Source organism: Pieris napi, chromosome 21 (genome assembly GCF_905475465.1).
Source record: "Pieris napi chromosome 21, ilPieNapi1.2, whole genome shotgun sequence".
In the NCBI taxonomy this organism is placed as follows: Eukaryota; Metazoa; Arthropoda; class Insecta; order Lepidoptera; family Pieridae; genus Pieris; species Pieris napi.
In genome coordinates, this window is record NC_062254.1 from 5,150,615 (window position 1) to 5,173,156 (window position 22,542).

General features: G+C 33.3%; 3 protein-coding genes across 3 annotated transcripts in view; 1 reads left to right on the plus strand and 2 right to left on the minus strand.

The window, feature by feature from the left end:
- The window catches only part of LOC125060179 (suppressor of lurcher protein 1), a 267,859-nt gene that overhangs the window by 118,438 nt on the left and 126,879 nt on the right, over window positions 1-22,542 (plus strand). The gene's annotated exons all lie outside the window — the stretch shown is intronic.
- On the minus strand, window positions 7,323-8,464 carry LOC125060187 (protein PELPK1-like). Its single transcript, XM_047664956.1, has 3 exons — window positions 8,401-8,464; window positions 8,084-8,164; window positions 7,323-7,633 (listed from the first exon to the last, which is right to left on the minus strand). The coding sequence occupies exons 1-3, from the start codon at window positions 8,443-8,445 to the stop codon at window positions 7,445-7,447; spliced, it is 315 nt and encodes a 104-aa protein (XP_047520912.1). The 5' UTR covers window positions 8,446-8,464; the 3' UTR covers window positions 7,323-7,444.
- Window positions 14,530-15,671, minus strand: LOC125060186 (protein PELPK1-like). The gene is made up of 3 exons (XM_047664955.1): window positions 15,608-15,671; window positions 15,291-15,371; window positions 14,530-14,840 (listed from the first exon to the last, which is right to left on the minus strand). Exons 1-3 carry the CDS (start codon window positions 15,650-15,652, stop codon window positions 14,652-14,654), a joined length of 315 nt encoding a protein of 104 aa, XP_047520911.1. The 5' UTR covers window positions 15,653-15,671; the 3' UTR covers window positions 14,530-14,651.

Below are 22,542 nucleotides of genomic sequence, written 5' to 3' on the forward strand. Positions count from 1 at the left end.
AGAAGTTTAAGCTTTAAAAAATAAGGGTCACGCCTGTATATAATTGAAAAAAATATTTTTGGTGTTAAATTAAATTACATATTCAAAATTTTACGATTTACATTTTATAGTTTATTTTTGACTCGTGTATTAAATTTCATACATTTTTATTACAAGATTTTTCTTAGCCCCAAACAACTTTAGGTTCCGAGGGTTCTTAAGGAGATTTTGGTTTCTTGGGATTCTCGGGCATCCAGGGTCCTTGGGGACCCGAAGAGGGTTGTCCACCTTCAGCAGCAGAATTTTCCAGCTAAAAGAAAAATAAAATGTTAAGGGTGTTTTTCTATGCTTATTAAAAATCGTACTTTCAACGTACAATATCTCCTACTATAACCTCACTTATAAGTATTATAGAGACTGATCGTATTCGACGGCTTGTCTAATAAAATAGAGGGTAAATGAGCGAGAAGCTCACCTAATTTAAGACCATACTGCCGGAATACTCACAAATGAAAAATGGTACACTTTTTCCTTCATACATACATGTATGTCTACGATTTATCTACTGATATGGATTAGATGTGGTAATTACTTTTATTTTAGTAAATTGAAATGTAAAATGAAGTTATTGGTTTAATGGAAAAATGAAAATAATTTATAAGAAATTCTGTTACTTAATCAGAATCAAAATATGAAATTGGATATCATTTCATGTTTCATTATACATTATCACCCTCTAAAGTTTAGTAAACCAGACTTATTTGGATTTTACTTAGTGGAAGAAATTAAATGACATAATTGTTTGCAATGTTATACCGATTTAATTTATAATTGGAATTCGAACTCACCGGTTTTTTTGAGTTTTTGCTTTCGACCGCCACTTTGAACAGCGAGTTGCGAGGAATGTTTGGAAATACAGCGTCCTTGTTATTTGCGAAAGCAATCTGTAACATAATTTATCGATTAAGAACATACTTGAAATTAAAAATGAATAATACAAGAGTTATATTCGGTATTAAAAAACGTCAGCTATTGGTCAGTTATCGTCCCGAAAGTATCGGGTTGTGTCATCTGAAGAGATTGGGTACTAATCACTTAACCGATGAGTCAGTCACTTATATATAGATAAGAAATAGTATAAAAAATAATCATTAGGAGCCGGAGAAATGTTCTGAGGCTAGAGACGACTTAAAATATACTCACACTAAAGAGGCAAACAGCCAAAATGATGATGGTAGAAGCCCTCATGTTTATTTGCTTAATTTTTGTCAGCCCGCCATTCCGCCACTGCACAGGGAGGATGACTCTCTAGCCCACACTGCGAAGGAGAAGGCCGACCTTTTGGGCTGTCTCTTCGCATCCAACTCGACTTTGGATGACCGAGGGAGATCACCACCGACCATTTCGCGGTGTGATTCTTCGATGCCGGAAATCACATTCCAGCAACGTGCTGTCCGCAAAGCACTTTCTTCCTTGGACATTCATAAGTCGAGCGGGCCGGATGGTATCCCCCCAATTGTGCTGCGTACTTGTGCTCCTGAGTTGGCTCCGGTCTTAACGCGCCTTTTCCGGTACCTGTACTCGCTCGGCACTGTCCCGAAGTGCTGGAAGACCGCTTCGATACATCCGATCCCAAAAAAAGGCGATCGCTCTGATCCGTCCAACTATCGCCCAATAGCTATAACCTCCTTGTTCTCCAAAATAATGGAAACCATTATCAATAGCCAGCTCTTGATGTATCTAGAGGGCCACCAGTTGATTAGCGATTCTCAGTACGGCTTTCGTCGTGGTCGCTCAGCTGGTGACCTCCTTGTATACCTTACCCATAGGTGGGCAGAGGCAATTGAGTCCAAGGGGGAGGCGCTGGCGGTAAGTTTGGACATAGCGAAAGCCTTCGATCGGGTGTGGCATAGAGCACTGCTCTCGAAGCTTCCAGCCTATGGGCTTCCCGAGAAATTATGCGATTGGATCTCCAGCTTTCTGGCCGATCGGAGCATCAAGGTCGTCATCGACGGAGCATGTTCCGACCTTAAACCCGTAAACGCTGGGGTCCCACAAGGCTGTGTTCTATCCCCGACCCTATTTTTTCTGCATATCAATGATATGTTGCAACTTAGCAACATTCATTGCTATGCGGATGACAGCACTGGGGATATTCTTTACACTGGCCGGGCAGGTATTTCTCGGGCAGTTGTTGATGAGTACCGGAACAAACTTGTGTCTGAAGTCGAAACTCTACTACGTGGAGTCTCAGACTGGGGCAGACAAAACCTAGTCCAATTTAACCCCAAGAAGACACAAGTTTGCGCGTTTTCCGCTAAAAAAATACCCTTTGTCGCTACTCCTCTTTTCGAAAACACTCTTCTTAAAGCCACAGCCAGCATTGGAATACTTGGCGTTGACATATCGAACGATGTTCAGTTTCGCGGTCACTTGGAGGGAAAGGCTAAATTAGCTTCCAAAAAGCTTGGTGTGCTCAGCAAGGCGAGGCAGTACTTCACTCCGGGCCACCGCATGCAACTATATAAAGCGCAAATTCGGCCCCACATGGAGTACTGCTCTCACCTCTGGGCGGGGGCTCCCCAGTACCAGCTCCTTCCACTTGACCGTATACAACGCAGAGCGGTTCGAATCGTCGACGACCAATCCCTCTCCGAGCGGCTTGATCCTTTGGCGTTGCGTAGAGATGTGGGGTCACTCTGCATCTTCTACCGCATTTACAATGGAGAGTGTTCAGAGGAGTTGTTCGGATTAATACCTGCAGCTGAGTTTCATCATCGGACGTCGAGGCAGAATACGAAATTCCACCCGTATCACCTCGACGTCCGCCGTTCCACAACTGAGCGTTTTTCAAGGCAGTTTTTGCCGCGCACCACCACTATGTGGAACCAGCTGCCCACTGAAGTATTTCCGAACCAATTCGACTTAGGGTCCTTCAAGAAAAGAGCGTACCAATTCTTAAAAGGCCGGCAACGCACTCGCGAGCCCTCTGGCATTGAGAGTGTCAATGGGCGGCGGTATCACTTTACATCAGGTGAGCCTCCTGCCCGTTTGCCCCCCGTTCTATAAAAAAAAAAAAAAAAGGCAACATACATTATACATTACATACTTGAAATTAAAAATGAATAATACAAGAGTTATACGGTATTAAAAAACGTCAGGTGTTCGTCAGTTAAATAGAACCCGAAAGTATCGGGTTGTGTGATCTGAAGAGATTAGGTACTGATCATTTAACTCATGAGTCAGTCAAATATATATAGATAAGAAATAATCATTAAAAGCTGGAGAAATGTTCTGAGGCTAGAGGCGCCGATGAATATACTCACACTGAAGAGGCAAACAGCCAAAATGACGATGGTAGAAACCCTCATGATTACTGGTTTTCTTCGAAGGTAAGCGATGATGGATAGACTTGGGATTGATAGATTACTGTAACATTTTCCTGGGTTTAATACTCGCTTTATATATGTAAACGTGTATCAGTATTTATTTATATGTTTCGTAATGAACGAACTTAAATCTTCACTAAATCGCCTAAGTAACTTTTTACTCTTAATAAACGACTTTAGTTACTAGTTAAATTTTGTAAAGTATTTTTAGACGAACTGACATACATACAACACATTTATGTATCAATAATATCTAAATGTATTAAAAAATCATTATTATATATTCACATACTTATCCTTTGTTATTTTTTTAATATCCATATGATGTATTCCAAAATGTCATAGATAATATAAATTGGTTTTATAATTACTACCACGTGCATAAATTTAGCCTTGATATTTTGTTTTATGCCGAAGGTTAGGTTTTGTTAGCGTGTTTGTGCCTTAACAACCTTTAAGATTTTATTTTTTTAATACAATAGTTTTCCAGGCTGAATTGGCCACGGCAATCGCTTAATGTGCTGATCGAAGGTGCCTTAATTTAATTCTACATTACACATTTGCTGGTGTCATTTCATTATTTTTTTATTAAATATCTTAATAACATCTGTTCTACTCAGGGTTTGAATCCGAGAGAAAGATGCTGTAAAATATGCTTCCAATTGACTAGGCACTGCATTTGGGTTAACCCTATCCCAGTTTCTATTTCCAGAGACAGATTTGGAGGCACATAAGGGGAATCAGTGAATCAGGGGAAAAGTGTTTATATTATGAAACACTGCGTTATGAAACAGACGAACAGAAAAATAAAAATAGCCAGTATTTGAGTATTATAGTACTCAAATATAGGCTATTTTTATTTTTATTAAAATTTTAATAATAACACGAACTTAATGTAATATTAAGTTCGTGTTATTATTCTATTTAGTAGTACACGACCTCTGACAAAGGGAACACCTCTTCCAAATTCTTACATTTATTTCTCATCTTCGCTGATATTTTCCAATGTTATCTCTTATATTTTATCTTCCCTGGTTTCTGGTGGGCGACCTCTCTTTTTACTTCCCACTGGGCCATTAAGAGGTTTTTTGATTCATATAATACAGTTAGGTAATTAAAACTATGGACTAAATATATTTTTATTTCTTTACTAGAGTTTTCGATTAATTGAGATTGAGATTCAATAAATCTCAGTTCAAAATAACAAACAACCGTTCAACGTATTTAAAATAGAGGGTTGCTACCACAGGTGTATGAATGATTACAGCATACAGATTTAAAAAATCAGTCGAGATTACTTGCGTGAAATCAGTGCATTCTTTAGTGAAATACTACGACTGGCATAAAGGTACTACGACTATCATGATCGTTTCAAAGACCCTATATGTTAGGTAGTAACACTAGTGATAAATAAGCCATATATTTATTTGTCTTTCACGCACATAGAGAAATCTTTGCCTGTACGTATGGCAATTATCTGCTATATAAAAATAAGTCGAGTTTTCCTTCCTGACGCTATAACTCCAGAACGCACGAACCGATTTCCACGGTTTTGCATTCGTTGGAAAGGTCTCGGGCTCCGTGAGGTTTATAGCAGAAAATAAGAAAATTCAGGAAAAATTTCAATTTCAATTTTCGATTAAAAAAAATTCTTTATTTTTTAATCACCAAACGAAATGCTACATAAAACGAAGCCATCTGGTGGCGAAACGGAGTTCGCCGGGTTTGCTAGTTTTGTATAGATAATCTTATAATTAAAAAAATTAACTAAACAAAACCTCATTACATTTTAATGACTTTTTAAATTGACTGTTTAACTTTGCTCACAGCTTTACGGCTGATTGCACACATGCGCAGAAGAAAAAATGTAATCGGGTGTAAGATAATTTTTTATACCTGTCTTACTGGACTGGACTATGTGGCTGAAACCAGAGCAAGAGTCCGGGATTCGAATATGCCAAATCTCGGACTGGAGTCAAATTAATCTAGTCCAATTAAACCTAAGGCCTGGTTAACACAGCATTGTCCTGCACGTTTGCAGTATACGTCTTAACGAATAAATAGTGGCATACAAAAAAAAATGTTTATTATGGAACATAAGATACAGGTATCACTTATTCCACGTCATTAAATTTGAAACTGCAGGCATCCCTACTCATCGGCAAAGAAGACAAAGGGACAAAATAGCAAATCATCAAACAACACTTATTTTATAACAAATATCGCAAATTAATTAGATGTAGCCTGTCTAGCACTAATCCTAGGCTCTTTTATCAACTAGATAATCGTTAACTTTGTAGTAAGCCTTTTTACACAGCTTTTCTTGAATACATTTCTTAAATTTATTAAAAGGCAGAGATAAAAAAGCCTCTGGGATTTTATTAAAGAAGAGTATCCCTTTTCCCAAAAAAGAGTTACTAACTTTAGATAGTCTAGTACAGGGAAATTGCAGCCTGCGTTAGTTCCGAGTATTAAAATTGTGCGTATGTTCTATTCTAGTAAAGTTATCACTATTTTTATATACTTACCTAATATTTTCATAAGTATTTTGCGAGGGAAAGGTAAGTATATTAATTATACGTGTACGTGTGTAATTACACGAATAGCCCTCTTCTGCAGGATGAAAACGTACCAAAGAAAAGAAAAAGTTTGACTTAAAAATTACATTTGTTTTTTGACCTTAGAGCTGTGAACGTAATCGTAATTCCATTCAAGTCAGACTTTTTTGAAGTCCACTAACATCTATTTCCAAGAAATTCAACTGTAAAGTGTATCCATAATATAGATAATAACAATATAGATAATGTGACAATTGTAGCTATTATTTGTTTGAAAATAAAATAACGCCAGTGCAATTTTGCATTTCAAATATTTCTGCATGAGAAAAATACAAAATCAATTCCTCTTTGATATTGCTGAAACTTTTAAAAGAACTTTTAAACATCTATATTTGGCTAAGTAAATTAAATAATTTTGTTATAAAAATAATTGTGGTTGTCGTAAAAAATTAAAATTATCAGTCATAAATTTTTTTCCCGTGTTTCCCGTTTGCCTTCTATTTCATAAAAAAAAATTCTAGCGATACCTTACGGTTTCTCACGATTATCCGACCATAGCGTTATATATTAACCCGACCTTGTTACATATCTATCAAACACAAAAATATTTTTTAGTTCGAACCAATAGTTTTTGAGGCTAGCACGTCAAGCAAAGAAACAAACCTCATAAAAGGGTACGCCAATTCTTAAAAGGCAAACAACGCACTCGCGAACCTTCTGGTAGTGTAAGGTTCATGTGGGACAGTATCATTTGTCATTTGGCATTCTCTTAATTTAATCCTACATTAAACATTTGGTGTCATTTAATTATTTCTACATCTATCGTATTGAGGATTTGAAATCAAAACAAAATGCTGTCAATGATTCCACTAGACTAGGCAGTGAATTTGGGATAACCCGATCCCATTTTATATTTCCAGAGGAACAACCAATGAAAGGCAGATAGTGTAAAATACGCAATCAGTGTTTCTGGGGAGAAGTATGTCTTATGAAACAGAGACCTTCCCAAATATTTTTGTAGTTTCTTCAAATATTTATCGACAATACAATAATTTTAGTGTTTAATATAGCTTTATACAATTTGTATTTTATTGTTCTTCCCTTTAGTTTCAAATACGTATTTATTAATAATTAAGTTTTCTTGTCCTGAAGAAAACATGATGTTACAGATTTTACTTGTCCTTGCGTTTGTGTTACTGTTACGTAGTAAGAGATGACGATAAACCTTCGAAACACATTTGGTTTTTTTTTTCTTTTTTTTTTCTTGCCCTTCATTTCTTTTCGGCTAACTTTTTGAATGCACCAGTGTTTTGGTTATGTTCAAAACTTTAAAAAATTAGGGTCACGCTTGTATATTATTTAAAATAAATATTTTTGGGTCAAAATAAATTACACATTCGAAACACATTATAATTTATTTTATGATTTACATTTTATAATTTATTTTTGGCTCACGTTTCAATATATATCTGTTTTTGTTATAAAATTTCCGTTTTATTCTTGGGATTTTTCTTAGCCCTAAGGAGCATTAGGTGTATTGGGTTTTTTAGGGCCCTTGGGTAGTTTAGGTAATTTAGGGTCCTTGGGTAGTTTAGGTAATTTAGGGATTTTGGGTAGATCAGGAAGTTTGGGGAGCTTGGGTCTCTTGGGAATCCAGGGTTTCTTGGGGTTCTTGGGTTTCCCACTTTCAGCAGCAGCAGAGTCCACCTAAAAAATGTTAACGGGTTTTTTGTATACTTATTGAAAATCGTAAAATACAGAATTTGACCGTATTAGACTACTAACATTATACAACAGGAATCTCACCTTATTTAACACCATGGTCGCATACGGTCAGAATACTCACAAATGCGTGGTCAAATTAAATATTAATTAATAGTGTGGTAAGATGAGGTAGTTCAAATGTATAAGGAAATGTGTAGGTTTAACGGAAAAACGTAGTTAATCGTGTATTTAGTATAGAAAGTTATGTTGCCTTATCACAATCAAACGAAATTAGCTACCATTTCATCTTTCATTATACATTCTCACCCTCCAGAGTTTAGTCAACCAGACTTATTTGGTTTTTACTAAGTGGAAAAATTTAACTATAAAGAAATTTAATGAAATAATTGTTTGCCAATTCCGATTTAATTTTTAATTGGAATTTGAACTCACGTTGCTGCTTTCCGCCGCATTCGAGTTGAGGAAAAAAATACTTTTTTCAGCTTCGGCGTCGTTTGCATTAGCGAAAGCAACCTGTAACATAATAAATTGATTAAGAACACACTTTAAATTAATATAAACGAATAATACAAGAGTTAGATTCGCTATTAAAATACGTCACCTAGTTTAACTATAACCCGAAAGTATCGAGTTCGATAATGGAAGAGATTAGGCTCTACCAATGAGTCATTCAAATATATATAAGAAATAGTAAAAAACATATATCAGTAAAAGACGGAGAAATTTTCTGAGGTGAAAGATATACTCACACTGAAGAGGCAAACAGCCAAAATGATGATGGTAGAAACCCTCATGTTTATTAGTTTTCTTCGAAGGTACAGAAACTGACTGAATAATTTCGTAAAACGCTTTCTTTATATACCATTTCTTTGCGTTTTTTTGACTTAATTGCTTAAGAAACTTTTTTTTTAATTTTCAATGAATCGATAATAGATCATTACAAAGTTATGCTACCTGGATTTGTTTAATCATTTGTTCTAATAATTACTATATTTATTTAAGCGACAATTGATAGACTTGGGACTGATAGATTGGGGAATGGGATTACTCTGATATTTTCCTGGGTTAAAACCCGCATAATATATGTAAACAAGTATCAGTATTTAATTATATGTTGCGTATTATATATTAATCTTTAATTAATCGCCTAAGTAACATTTTACTCTTAATAAACGACACTAGTTAAATCTGCTAGTAAAGTGTTTTTAGACAAACTGACAAACATGGAACACATTAAACATCATTATTATATATTCCCATCCTTTGTTATTTTAATGTTGTTTTTTTAAATATCCATATAATGGATGGCAAAATGATATAAATTGGTTTTATAATTACTACCACGTGCCTAGTTTAGCCTTGATATTTTGTTAAATGCCGAAAGTTAGGTATATTGTTCCTCTGTGTTTGTGAATATACTTTTAATTGTTTACTAGCGATGCCTTACGGTTACTCACGTTTATCCGGTCATATCGATATATATTAACCCTTCCTTGTTACATGAACTATGAAACACAAAAATATTTTTTGTTGGAACTAGTAGTTTTTGAGGCTAGCACGTTCACCCAAAGAAACAAACCTCATAAAAGGGGGAGAGTATCACTCGTTTTATCACATAAGGTGAACGTCATCCATCGGACCGTTTATTTATACAAATCAATAATGGTAGGGGAGCCCAAGAGGGGATTTCGGGATTTACTAAAGCGCGGCAGATTAATATATAGGGGCGATACCTTGTACCCGGTAAAGTACCTCCACAAAATATGAGGCCCATATATAAGGCCGCCCGTGAAGGAGACAGGATCAGATTAGTAAAAAAAAATTGACCATCAGAAATTCCCGAGCGCGTCAGATTAAGGTTATTCCACTAATCTGACAATTTGAGAGTGACGGAAAAAAAGGGGAGGGCAACAAAGTTGTAAAAAAAAACGTCATCTCGACATTCTCGAGCGTAGCTAATTTTTTTTTTATTTTGAAGGAAATAATTCAAGAATAATGAAAAATATATAATCTGACGATTTCCGCAAGCCGAAATAACAAAAATTCGTTGATAAAGTTAAATGCGTGCAGCTGCGTGATGCCTACATTTCCTTAAACCGATCGGAATCTACTAAACGGCGTTCTAAATATTTCCCTCAAAATTACATGTCCTGTGAATTTGAACCGATTCGGACCGATAGATTTTGAGAAATTTGGAAAAATCTTAAAAAAATAAGAAATATTTTTTTTTAAAGTGGTTTCTTTATCGATCAACTTCAAAAACTAATCCGCCTTTGAGCTTGAAAAACCACGTCGATCGCCTCCAAGCTGGTCAAAAGCATTTGATTAGTTCGAGAGATATCGTGAACGAAAGAAACCCGAAAAAGTGTTTTTTCGGGATTACTCCGAAATTTGTGGTTCGATCAATTAAAATTGCAAAATTAGATAAAACTGCGTCGAATGCCGCCAACCGCGTGAAAATTGCTTGATCCATTCAAAAGTTATTGCAGTTTGAAAATTCCAAAAATAGTGTTCTATAAAACTTCTATCAGACTTTCGAGCTGGGAGAGCTCAAATGCATAGACATGTTATTTCTTTGAACTCAGCGAGCTCAAAATATCCACCAAAAAAAAAAAAAAAAAAGGCATACCATACATTACATACTTGAAATTAAAAATGAATAATACAAGAGTTATACGGTATTAAAAAACGTCAGGTGTTCGTCAGTTAAATAGAACCCGAAAGTATCGGGTTGTGTGATCTGAAGAGATTAGGTACTGATCATTTAACTCATGAGTCAGTCAAATATATATAGATAAGAAATAATCATTAAAAGCTGGAGAAATGTTCTGAGGCTAGAGGCGCCGATGAATATACTCACACTGAAGAGGCAAACAGCCAAAATGACGATGGTAGAAACCCTCATGATTACTGGTTTTCTTCGAAGGTAAGCGATGATGGATAGACTTGGGATTGATAGATTACTGTAACATTTTCCTGGGTTTAATACTCGCTTTATATATGTAAACGTGTATCAGTATTTATTTATATGTTTCGTAATGAACGAACTTAAATCTTCACTAAATCGCCTAAGTAACTTTTTACTCTTAATAAACGACTTTAGTTACTAGTTAAATTTTGTAAAGTATTTTTAGACGAACTGACATACATACAACACATTTATGTATCAATAATATCTAAATGTATTAAAAAATCATTATTATATATTCACATACTTATCCTTTGTTATTTTTTTAATATCCATATGATGTATTCAAAAATGTCATAGATAATATAAATTGGTTTTATAATTACTACCACGTGCATAAATTTTGCCTTGATATTTTGTTTTATGCCGAAGGTTAGGTTTTGTTAGCGTGTTTGTGCCTTAACAACCTTTAAGATTTTATTTTTTTAATACAATAGTTTTCCAGGCTGAATTGGCCACGGCAATCGCTTAATGTGCTGATCGAAGGTGCCTTAATTTAATTCTACATTACACATTTGCTGGTGTCATTTCATTATTTTTTTATTAAATATCTTAATAACATCTGTTCTACTCAGGGTTTGAATCCGAGAGAAAGATGCTGTAAAATATGCTTCCAATTGACTAGGCACTGCATTTGGGTTAACCCTATCCCAGTTTCTATTTCCAGAGACAGATTTGGAGGCACATAAGGGGAATCAGTGAATCAGGGGAAAAGTGTTTATATTATGAAACACTGCGTTATGAAACAGACGAACAGAAAAATAAAAATAGCCAGTATTTGAGTATTATAGTACTCAAATATAGGCTATTTTTATTTTTATTAAAATTTTAATAATAACACGAACTTAATGTAATATTAAGTTCGTGTTATTATTCTATTTAGTAGTACACGACCTCTGACAAAGGGAACACCTCTTCCAAATTCTTACATTTATTTCTCATCTTCGCTGATATTTTCCAATGTTATCTCTTATATTTTATCTTCCCTGGTTTCTGGTGGGCGACCTCTCTTTTTACTTCCCACTGGGCCATTAAGAGGTTTTTTGATTCATATAATACAGTTAGGTAATTAAAACTATGGACTAAATATATTTTTATTTCTTTACTAGAGTTTTCGATTAATTGAGATTGAGATTCAATAAATCTCAGTTCAAAATAACAAACAACCGTTCAACGTATTTAAAATAGAGGGTTGCTACCACAGGTGTATGAATGATTACAGCATACAGATTTAAAAAATCAGTCGAGATTACTTGCGTGAAATCAGTGCATTCTTTAGTGAAATACTACGACTGGCATAAAGGTACTACGACTATCATGATCGTTTCAAAGACCCTATATGTTAGGTAGTAACACTAGTGATAAATAAGCCATATATTTATTTGTCTTTCACGCACATAGAGAAATCTTTGCCTGTACGTATGGCAATTATCTGCTATATAAAAATAAGTCGAGTTTTCCTTCCTGACGCTATAACTCCAGAACGCACGAACCGATTTCCACGGTTTTGCATTCGTTGGAAAGGTCTCGGGCTCCGTGAGGTTTATAGCAGAAAATAAGAAAATTCAGGAAAAATTTCAATTTCAATTTTCGATTAAAAAAAATTCTTTATTTTTTAATCACCAAACGAAATGCTACATAAAACGAAGCCATCTGGTGGCGAAACGGAGTTCGCCGGGTTTGCTAGTTTTGTATAGATAATCTTATAATTAAAAAAATTAACTAAACAAAACCTCATTACATTTTAATGACTTTTTAAATTGACTGTTTAACTTTGCTCACAGCTTTACGGCTGATTGCACACATGCGCAGAAGAAAAAATGTAATCGGGTGTAAGATAATTTTTTATACCTGTCTTACTGGACTGGACTATGTGGCTGAAACCAGAGCAAGAGTCCGGAATTCGAATATGCCAAATCTCGGACTGGAGTCAAATTAATCTAGTCCAATTAAACCTAAGGCCTGGTTAACACAGCATTGTCCTGCACGTTTGCAGTATACGTCTTAACGAATAAATAGTGGCATACAAAAAAAAATGTTTATTATGGAACATAAGATACAGGTATCACTTATTCCACGTCATTAAATTTGAAACTGCAGGCATCCCTACTCATCGGCAAAGAAGACAAAGGGACAAAATAGCAAATCATCAAACAACACTTATTTTATAACAAATATCGCAAATTAATTAGATGTAGCCTGTCTAGCACTAATCCTAGGCTCTTTTATCAACTAGATAATCGTTAACTTTGCAGTAAGCCTTTTTACACAGCTTTTCTTGAATACATTTCTTAAATTTATTAAAAGGCAGAGATAAAAAAGCCTCTGGGATTTTATTAAAGAAGAGTATCCCTTTTCCCAAAAAAGAGTTACTAACTTTAGATAGTCTAGTACAGGGAAATTGCAGCCTGCGTTAGTTCCGAGTATTAAAATTGTGCGTATGTTCTATTCTAGTAAAGTTATCACTATTTTTATATACTTACCTAATATTTTCATAAGTATTTTGCGAGGGAAAGGTAAGTATATTAATTATACGTGTACGTGTGTAATTACACGAATAGCCCTCTTCTGCAGGATGAAAACGTACCAAAGAAAAGAAAAAGTTTGACTTAAAAATTACATTTGTTTTTTGACCTTAGAGCTGTGAACGTAATCGTAATTCCATTCAAGTCAGACTTTTTTGAAGTCCACTAACATCTATTTCCAAGAAATTCAACTGTAAAGTGTATCCATAATATAGATAATAACAATATAGATAATGTGACAATTGTAGCTATTATTTGTTTGAAAATAAAATAACGCCAGTGCAATTTTGCATTTCAAATATTTCTGCATGAGAAAAATACAAAATCAATTCCTCTTTGATATTGCTGAAACTTTTAAAAGAACTTTTAAACATCTATATTTGGCTAAGTAAATTAAATAATTTTGTTATAAAAATAATTGTGGTTGTCGTAAAAAATTAAAATTATCAGTCATAAATTTTTTTCCCGTGTTTCCCGTTTGCCTTCTATTTCATAAAAAAAAATTCTAGCGATACCTTACGGTTTCTCACGATTATCCGACCATAGCGTTATATATTAACCCGACCTTGTTACATATCTATCAAACACAAAAATATTTTTTAGTTCGAACCAATAGTTTTTGAGGCTAGCACGTCAAGCAAAGAAACAAACCTCATAAAAGGGTACGCCAATTCTTAAAAGGCAAACAACGCACTCGCGAACCTTCTGGTAGTGTAAGGTTCATGTGGGACAGTATCATTTGTCATTTGGCATTCTCTTAATTTAATCCTACATTAAACATTTGGTGTCATTTAATTATTTCTACATCTATCGTATTGAGGATTTGAAATCAAAACAAAATGCTGTCAATGATTCCACTAGACTAGGCAGTGAATTTGGGATAACCCGATCCCATTTTATATTTCCAGAGGAACAACCAATGAAAGGCAGATAGTGTAAAATACGCAATCAGTGTTTCTGGGGAGAAGTATGTCTTATGAAACAGAGACCTTCCCAAATATTTTTGTAGTTTCTTCAAATATTTATCGACAATACAATAATTTTAGTGTTTAATATAGCTTTATACAATTTGTATTTTATTGTTCTTCCCTTTAGTTTCAAATACGTATTTATTAATAATTAAGTTTTCTTGTCCTGAAGAAAACATGATGTTACAGATTTTACTTGTCCTTGCGTTTGTGTTACTGTTACGTAGTAAGAGATGACGATAAACCTTCGAAACACATTTGGTTTTTTTTTTCTTTTTTTTTTTCTTGCCCTTCATTTCTTTTCGGCTAACTTTTTGAATGCACCAGTGTTTTGGTTATGTTCAAAACTTTAAAAAATTAGGGTCACGCTTGTATATTATTTAAAATAAATATTTTTGGGTCAAAATAAATTACACATTCGAAACACATTATAATTTATTTTATGATTTACATTTTATAATTTATTTTTGGCTCACGTTTCAATATATATCTGTTTTTGTTATAAAATTTCCGTTTTATTCTTGGGATTTTTCTTAGCCCTAAGGAGCATTAGGTGTATTGGGTTTTTTAGGGCCCTTGGGTAGTTTAGGTAATTTAGGGTCCTTGGGTAGTTTAGGTAATTTAGGGATTTTGGGTAGATCAGGAAGTTTGGGGAGCTTGGGTCTCTTGGGAATCCAGGGTTTCTTGGGGTTCTTGGGTTTTCCACTTTCAGCAGCAGCAGAGTCCACCTAAAAAATGTTAACGGGTTTTTTGTATACTTATTGAAAATCGTAAAATACAGAATTTGACCGTATTAGACTACTAACATTATACAACAGGAATCTCACCTTATTTAACACCATGGTCGCATACGGTCAGAATACTCACAAATGCGTGGTCAAATTTAATATTAATTAATAGTGTGGTAAGATGAGGTAGTTCAAATGTATAAGGAAATGTGTAGGTTTAACGGAAAAACGTAGTTAATCGTGTATTTAGTATAGAAAGTTATGTTGCCTTATCACAATCAAACGAAATTAGCTACCATTTCATCTTTCATTATACATTCTCACCCTCCAGAGTTTAGTCAACCAGACTTATTTGGTTTTTACTAAGTGGAAAAATTTAAATATAAAGAAATTTAATGAAATAATTGTTTGCCAATTCCGATTTAATTTTTAATTGGAATTTGAACTCACGTTGCTGCTTTCCGCCGCATTCGAGTTGAGGAAAAAAATACTTTTTTCAGCTTCGGCGTCGTTTGCATTAGCGAAAGCAACCTGTAACATAATAAATTGATTAAGAACACACTTTAAATGAATATAAACGAATAATACAAGAGTTAGATTCGCTATTAAAATACGTCACCTAGTTTAACTATAAGCCGAAAGTATCGAGTTCGATAATGGAAGAGATTAGGCTCTACCAATGAGTCATTAAAATATATATAAGAAATAGTAAAAAACATATATCAGTAAAAGACGGAGAAATTTTCTGAGGCGAAAGATATACTCACACTGAAGAGGCAAACAGCCAAAATGATGATGGTAGAAACCCTCATGTTTATTAGTTTTCTTCGAAGGTACATAAACTGACTGAATAATTTCGTAAAACGCTTTCTTTATCTTTGCGTTTTTTTGACTTAATTGCGTAAGAAACTTTTTTTTTAATTTTCAATGAATCGATAAAAGATCATTACAAAGTTATGCTACCTGGATTTGTTTAATCATTTGTTCTAATAATTACTATATTTATTTAAGCGACAATTGATAGACTTGGGACTGATAGATTGGGGAATGGGATTACTCTGATATTTTCCTGGGTTAAAACCCGCAAAATATATATGAACAAGTATCAGTATTTAATTATATGTTTCGTATTATATATTAATCTTTACTTAATCGCCTAAGTAACATTTTACTCTTAATAAACGACACTAGTTAAATCTGCTAGTAAAGTGTTTTTAGACAAACTGACAAACATGGAACACATTAAACATCATTATTATATATTCCCATCCTTTGTTATTTTAATGTTGTTTTTTTAAATATCCATATAATGGATGGCAAAATGATATAAATTGGTTTTATAATTACTACCACGTGCCTAGTTTAGCCTTGATATTTTGTTAAATGCCGAAAGTTAGGTATATTGTTCCTCTGTGTTTGTGAATATACTTTTAATTGTTTACTAGCGATGCCTTACGGTTACTCACGTTTATCCGGTCATATCGTTATATATTAACCCTTCCTTGTTACATGAACTATCAAACACAAAAATATTTTTTGTTGGAACTAGTAGTTTTTGAGGCTAGCACGTGCACCCAAAGAAACAAACCTCATAAAAGGGGGAGAGTATCACTCGTTTTATCACATAAGATGAACGTCATCCATCGGACCGTTTATTTATACAAATCAATAATTTAATATGTCATTTATACCGGTATCAAATATCAATTAGTATATTAGTAAAAAATAAGATAATTATTACCTATTTAGGCAACGTGGCCTATGATGTCATGATAGGCGCTGATCGTGGTTAAAAGTTTAAAACATATGTATGTGTTAACTACAACCTTTTAGGTTTTAAAATTAATTATTTATAATAAAAATAAAGTATAAAATAAAGAATAAATTTCGCCAGGCTGAATTTGCCACGGAAATCGCTTAATGTGGCAATCCAATGTGCCTTAATTAATCCTACATTACACATTTGGTGGTGTCATTTTAATATTTTTTTTATTATATCGCAATAACATCTGTCCTACTCAGGATTTGAATCCGAGACAAAGTCAATTATGCTTCCACTAGGCCACTTCCACTGGGAGGAACAATTGTGAGGCACACAAGGGGAATCAGTGAATCAGGGTAAAATAATGTCTGCCTTATGAAACAGAGGCCCTTTCAAATTTTTTTTGAAACATTACCATAGTTTCTTCAAATATTTATCGACTATACGATAATTTTAGTGTTTAATATCTCTTTATACAATTTGTATAAAACTCTTATCATATTCGAACGAAACATGTTCGTTCTTCCCTTTAGTTCCAAATACGTATTTATTAATAATTAATTTTTCCAAACAAGTCCTTAAGAAAACCTGATTTTATAGAATCCGCAGTATGTTATCGCATTTGTTTATCTAAAGTTTATCGACAGGATTCCTGATGCTTAATTGAAATCTATTAATTTAGGCGTAATAAAGTCTTTCCTTCCACTTTTTGTGGACTGTGTCTGGACTTCCTATTTGAGAAGTTGATGGAAAATGTTCATGTTCAGGGCTTTCATAAGGAATGGTAGGTGAAATGTCATTGCGTTTGTAGAACTTTACGCAGTAAGAGATGATGATAAACCTTCGAAACACATTTGCTCTTATTTTTTTTCTCTTTATTCAATATTCTTTGTCCTGTCCATTCTTCCTTTTTGGCTAACTTTTTACTACACCACTGTTTTGGAAAAGTATTTGAGTTTTCTGAATTTTCATTTGTCAGGCAAATGAAAAAACTTAGATAGGTCTAACGTTGAAATTATATAGTATGCGTTAGAAATTTAAACTTTGAAAACTAAAGGAAACGCAAGTATGTCATTTAAAAAAATGAGTTTTGGTGTTAATAATAAATTACATATTCAAAACACATATTATTTATTTTACGATTTACATTTTTTAGTTTATTTTTGACTCGTGTATTAAATATATACGTATTCATTTTTATTACAAAGTTTTTGTTTTGTTTCTAGGATATTTTTAAGCCCCAAACAACTTAAAGTGCCGTGGGTTCTTTGGGTAACGGGGGAAACCTGGGTTTCCTCCTGGGTTTTCTGGGCTTCTTGTGGTATTTGGCGTCTTTGGGTTGTTCACCTTCAGCAGCAGCAGTTTCCAGCTAAAAAAAAATATAATATTATGGGTGTTTTTGTGTTTATTAAAAATCGTATTTTCTACGTACAATCTCCTCCTATAACCTCACCCCTAAGTAGTATAGAGACTTTGATCGTATTCGACTACTTGCCTTATAGAACAGAGGGCAAATGAGCAGGAAGCTCACCTAATTTAAGACCATGGTCGCGTACTGCCAGAATTCTCTTAAATGAAAAATGGTACACTTTTTCCTTCATAGATACATACTGTCTATAATTTATCTACTGATACGGATTAGATGAGGTAATTACTTTATTTTATAAGAAGAATCTAGAATTTTAAAGAAGTTCTGTTGCCTAATCAGAATCAAACGAAATTGGATATCATTTCATCTTTCATTATACATTCTCACCCTGTAGTGTAGTCAACAGGACTCATTTGCTTTTTACTAAGTGGAAAATTTAATGACATAATTGTTTGCTATGTTATGCCGACTTAATTTTTATTGGAATTTGAACTCACCGATAGTTTTTTGCTTTCATCCGCCGCTCCAACTACCGAGTTGCTGGGACTAAGACTGTTTGCAGATTCAGCATCCTTGTTATTTGCGAAAGCAACCTGTAACATAATTTATCGATTAGGAACATACTTGAAATTAAAAATGAATAAGACAAGAGTTATATTCGGTATTAAAAAACGTCAGCTATTGGTCAGTTAAATATAACCCGAAAGTATCGGGTTGTGTCATCTGAAGAGATTGGGTACTAATCACTTAACCAATGAGTCAGTCACTTATATATAGATAAGAAATAGTATAAAAATCATCATTAAGAGCCGGAGAAATGTTCTGTGGCTAGAGGTGACTTAAAATATACTCACACTAAAGAGGCAAACAGCCAAAATGATGATGGTAGAAGCCCTCATGTTTATTGGTTTTCTTCGAAGGTACAGAAACTTACTGTGAATAATTCGTAAATCGCTTTCTTTTTATACAATTTCTTTGCGTTTTTTTTTACTTAATTGCGTATGAAATTTTTTTTTTTAATTTTATTTAATCGATACTAGATCATTACAAAGTTATGCTACCTGGATTTGTTTAATCATTTGTTATAATAATTACTATATTTATTTAAGCGACAATTGATAGACTTGGGACTGATAGATTGGGGAATGGGATTACTCTGATATTTTCCTGGGTTAAAACCCGCATAATATATGTAAACAAGTATCAGTATTTAATTATATGTTTCGTATTATATATTAATCTTTACTTAATCGCCTAAGTAACATTTTACTCTTAATAAACGACACTAGTTAAATCTGCTAGTAAAGTGTTTTTAGACAAACTGACAAACATGGAACACATTAATACTGTCTATAATATTTTAGTGTAATTAAACATCATTATTATATATTCCCATCCTTTGTTATATTAATGTTTTTTTTTAAATATCCATATAATGGATGGCAAAATGATATAAATTGGTTTTATAATTACTACCACGTGCCTAGTTTAGCCTTGATATTTTGTTAAATGCCGAAAGTTAGGTATATTGTTCCTCTGTGTTTGTGAATATACTTTTAATTGTTTACTAGCGATGCCTTACGGTTACTCACGTTTATCCGGTCATATCGTTATATATTAACCCTTCCTTGTTACATGAACTATCAAACACAAAAATATTTTTTGTTGGAACTAGTAGTTTTTGAAGCTAGCACGTTCACCCAAAGAAACAAACCTCATAAAAGGGGGAGACTATCACTCGTTTTATCACATAAGATGAACGTCATCCATCGGACCGTTTATTTATACAAATCAATAATTTAATATGTCATTTATACCGGTATCAAATATCAATTAGTATATTAGTAAAAAATAAGATAATTATTACCTATTTAGGCAACGTGGCCTATGATGTCATGATAGGCGCTGATCGTGGTTAAAAGTTTAAAACATATGATGTGTTAACTACAACCTTTAAGGTTTTAAAATTATTTAATAGAATAAAGTTCTCCAGGCTAGATTAATTTAATCCCACATTACACATTTGGTGGTGTTATTTTAATTATTTTTTTATTAAATCGCAATAACATCTGTCCTACTCAGGATTTGAATCCGAGACAAAGTCAATTATGCTTCCACTAGGCCACTTCCACTGGGAGGAACAATTGTGAGGCACACAAGGGGAATCAGTGAATCAGGGTAAAATAATGTCTGCCTTATGAAACAGAGGCCCTTTCAATTTTTTTTTGAAACATTACCATAGTTTCTTCAAATATTTATCGACTATACGATAATTTTAGTGTTTAATATCTCTTTATACAATTTGTATAAAACTCTTATCATATTCGAACGAAACATGTTCGTTCTTCCCTTTAGTTCCAAATACGTATTTATTAATAATTAATTTTTCCAAACAAGTCCTGAAGAAAACCTGATTTTATAGAATCCGCAGTATGTTATCGCATTTGTTTATCTAAAGTTTATCGACAGGATTCCTGATGCTTAATTGAAATCTATTAATTTAGGCGTAATAAAGTCTTTCCTTCCACTTTTTGTGGTAGTGTCTGGACTTCCTATTTGAGAAGTTGATGGAAAATGTTCATGTTCAGGGCTTTCATAAGGAATGGTAGGTGAAATGTCATTGCGTTTGTAGAACTTTACGCAGTAAGAGATGATGATAAACCTTCGAAACACATTTGCTCTTATTTTTTTTCTCTTTATTCAATATTCTTTGTCCTGTCCATTCTTCCTTTTTGGCTAACTTTTTACTACACCACTGTTTTGGAAAAGTATTTGAGTTTTCTGAATTTTCATTTGTCAGGCAAATGAAAAAACTTAGATAGGTCTAACGTTGAAATTATATAGTATACGTTAGAAATTTAAACTTTTAAAAAACTAAAGGAAACGCAAGTATGTCATTTAAAAAAATGAGTTTTGGTGTTAATAATAAATTACATATTCAAAACACATATTATTTATTTTACGATTTACATTTTTTAGTTTATTTTTGACTCGTGTATTAAATATATACATTCATTTTTATTAATGCGATTTTCAAGCGATGATGGATAGACTTGGGATTGATAGATTACTGTAACATTTTCCTGGGTTTAATACTCGCTTTATATATGTAAACGTGTATCAGTATTTATTTATATGTTTCGTAATGAACGAACTTAAATCTTCACTAAATCGCTTAAGTAACTTTTTACTCTTAATAAACGACTTTAGTTACCTACCTAGTTAAATTTTGTAAAGTATTTTTAACACATTTATGTATCAATAATATCTAAATGTAATAAAAAATCATTATTATATATTCACATACTTATCCTTTGTTATTTTTTTAATATCCATATGATGTATTCCAAAATGTCATAGATAATATAAATTGGTTTTATAATTACTACCACGTGCATAAATTTAGCCTTGATATTTTGTTTTATGCCGAAGGTTAGGTATTGTTAGCGTGTTTGTGTGTTAACAACCTTTAAGATTTTAATTTTTTTTAATACAATAGTTTTCCAGGCTGAATTGGCCACGGCAATCGCTTAATGTGCTGATCGAAGGTGCCTTAATTTAATTCTACATTACACATTTGCTGGTGTCATTTCATTATTTTTTTATTAAATATCTTAATAACATCTGTTCTACTCAGGGTTTGAATCCGAGACAAAGTGCTGTAAATTATGCTTCCACTTGACTAGGCACTGAATTTGGGTTAACCCGATCCCAGTTTCTATTTTCAGAGACAGAACAATTTAGAGGCACATAAGGGGAATCAGTGAATCAGGGGAAAATCGTTTATATTATGAAACACTGCGTTATGAAACAGACGAACAGAAAAATAAAAATGGCCAGTATTTGAGTATTATAGTACTCAAATATAGGCTATTTTTATTTTAATTAAAATTTTAATAATAACACGAACTTAATGTAATATTAAGTTCGTGTTATTATTCTATTTAGTAGTACACGACCTCTGACAAAGGGAACACCTCTGCCAAATTCTTACATTTATTTCTCATCTTCGCTGATATTTTCCAATGTTATCTCTTATATTTTATCTTCCCTGGTTTCTGGTGGGCGGCCTCTCTTTTTACTTCCCACTGGGCCATTAAGGGGTTTTTTGATTCATATAATACAGTTAGGTAATTAAAACTATGGACTAAATATATTTTTATTTCTTTACTAGAGTTTTCGATTAATTGAGATTGAGATTCAATAAATCTCAGTTCAAAATAACAAACAACCGTTCAACGTATTTAAAATAGAGGGTTGCTACCACAGGTGTATGAATGATTACAGCATACAGATTTAAAAAATCAGTCGAGATTACTTGCGTGAAATCAGTGCATTCTTTAGTGAAATACTACGACTGGCATAAAGGTACTACGACTATCATGATCGTTTCAAAGACCCTATATGTTAGGTAGTAACACTAGTGATAAATAAGCCATATATTTATTTGTCTTTCACGCACATAGAGAAATCTTTGCCTGTACTTTGAATCTTCCAATAGCGATAGCAATTTCGATCCCGTTTTTTCCCCAAAACTTGATATCATTTTCTCAATAGTCATTAATGTCTCT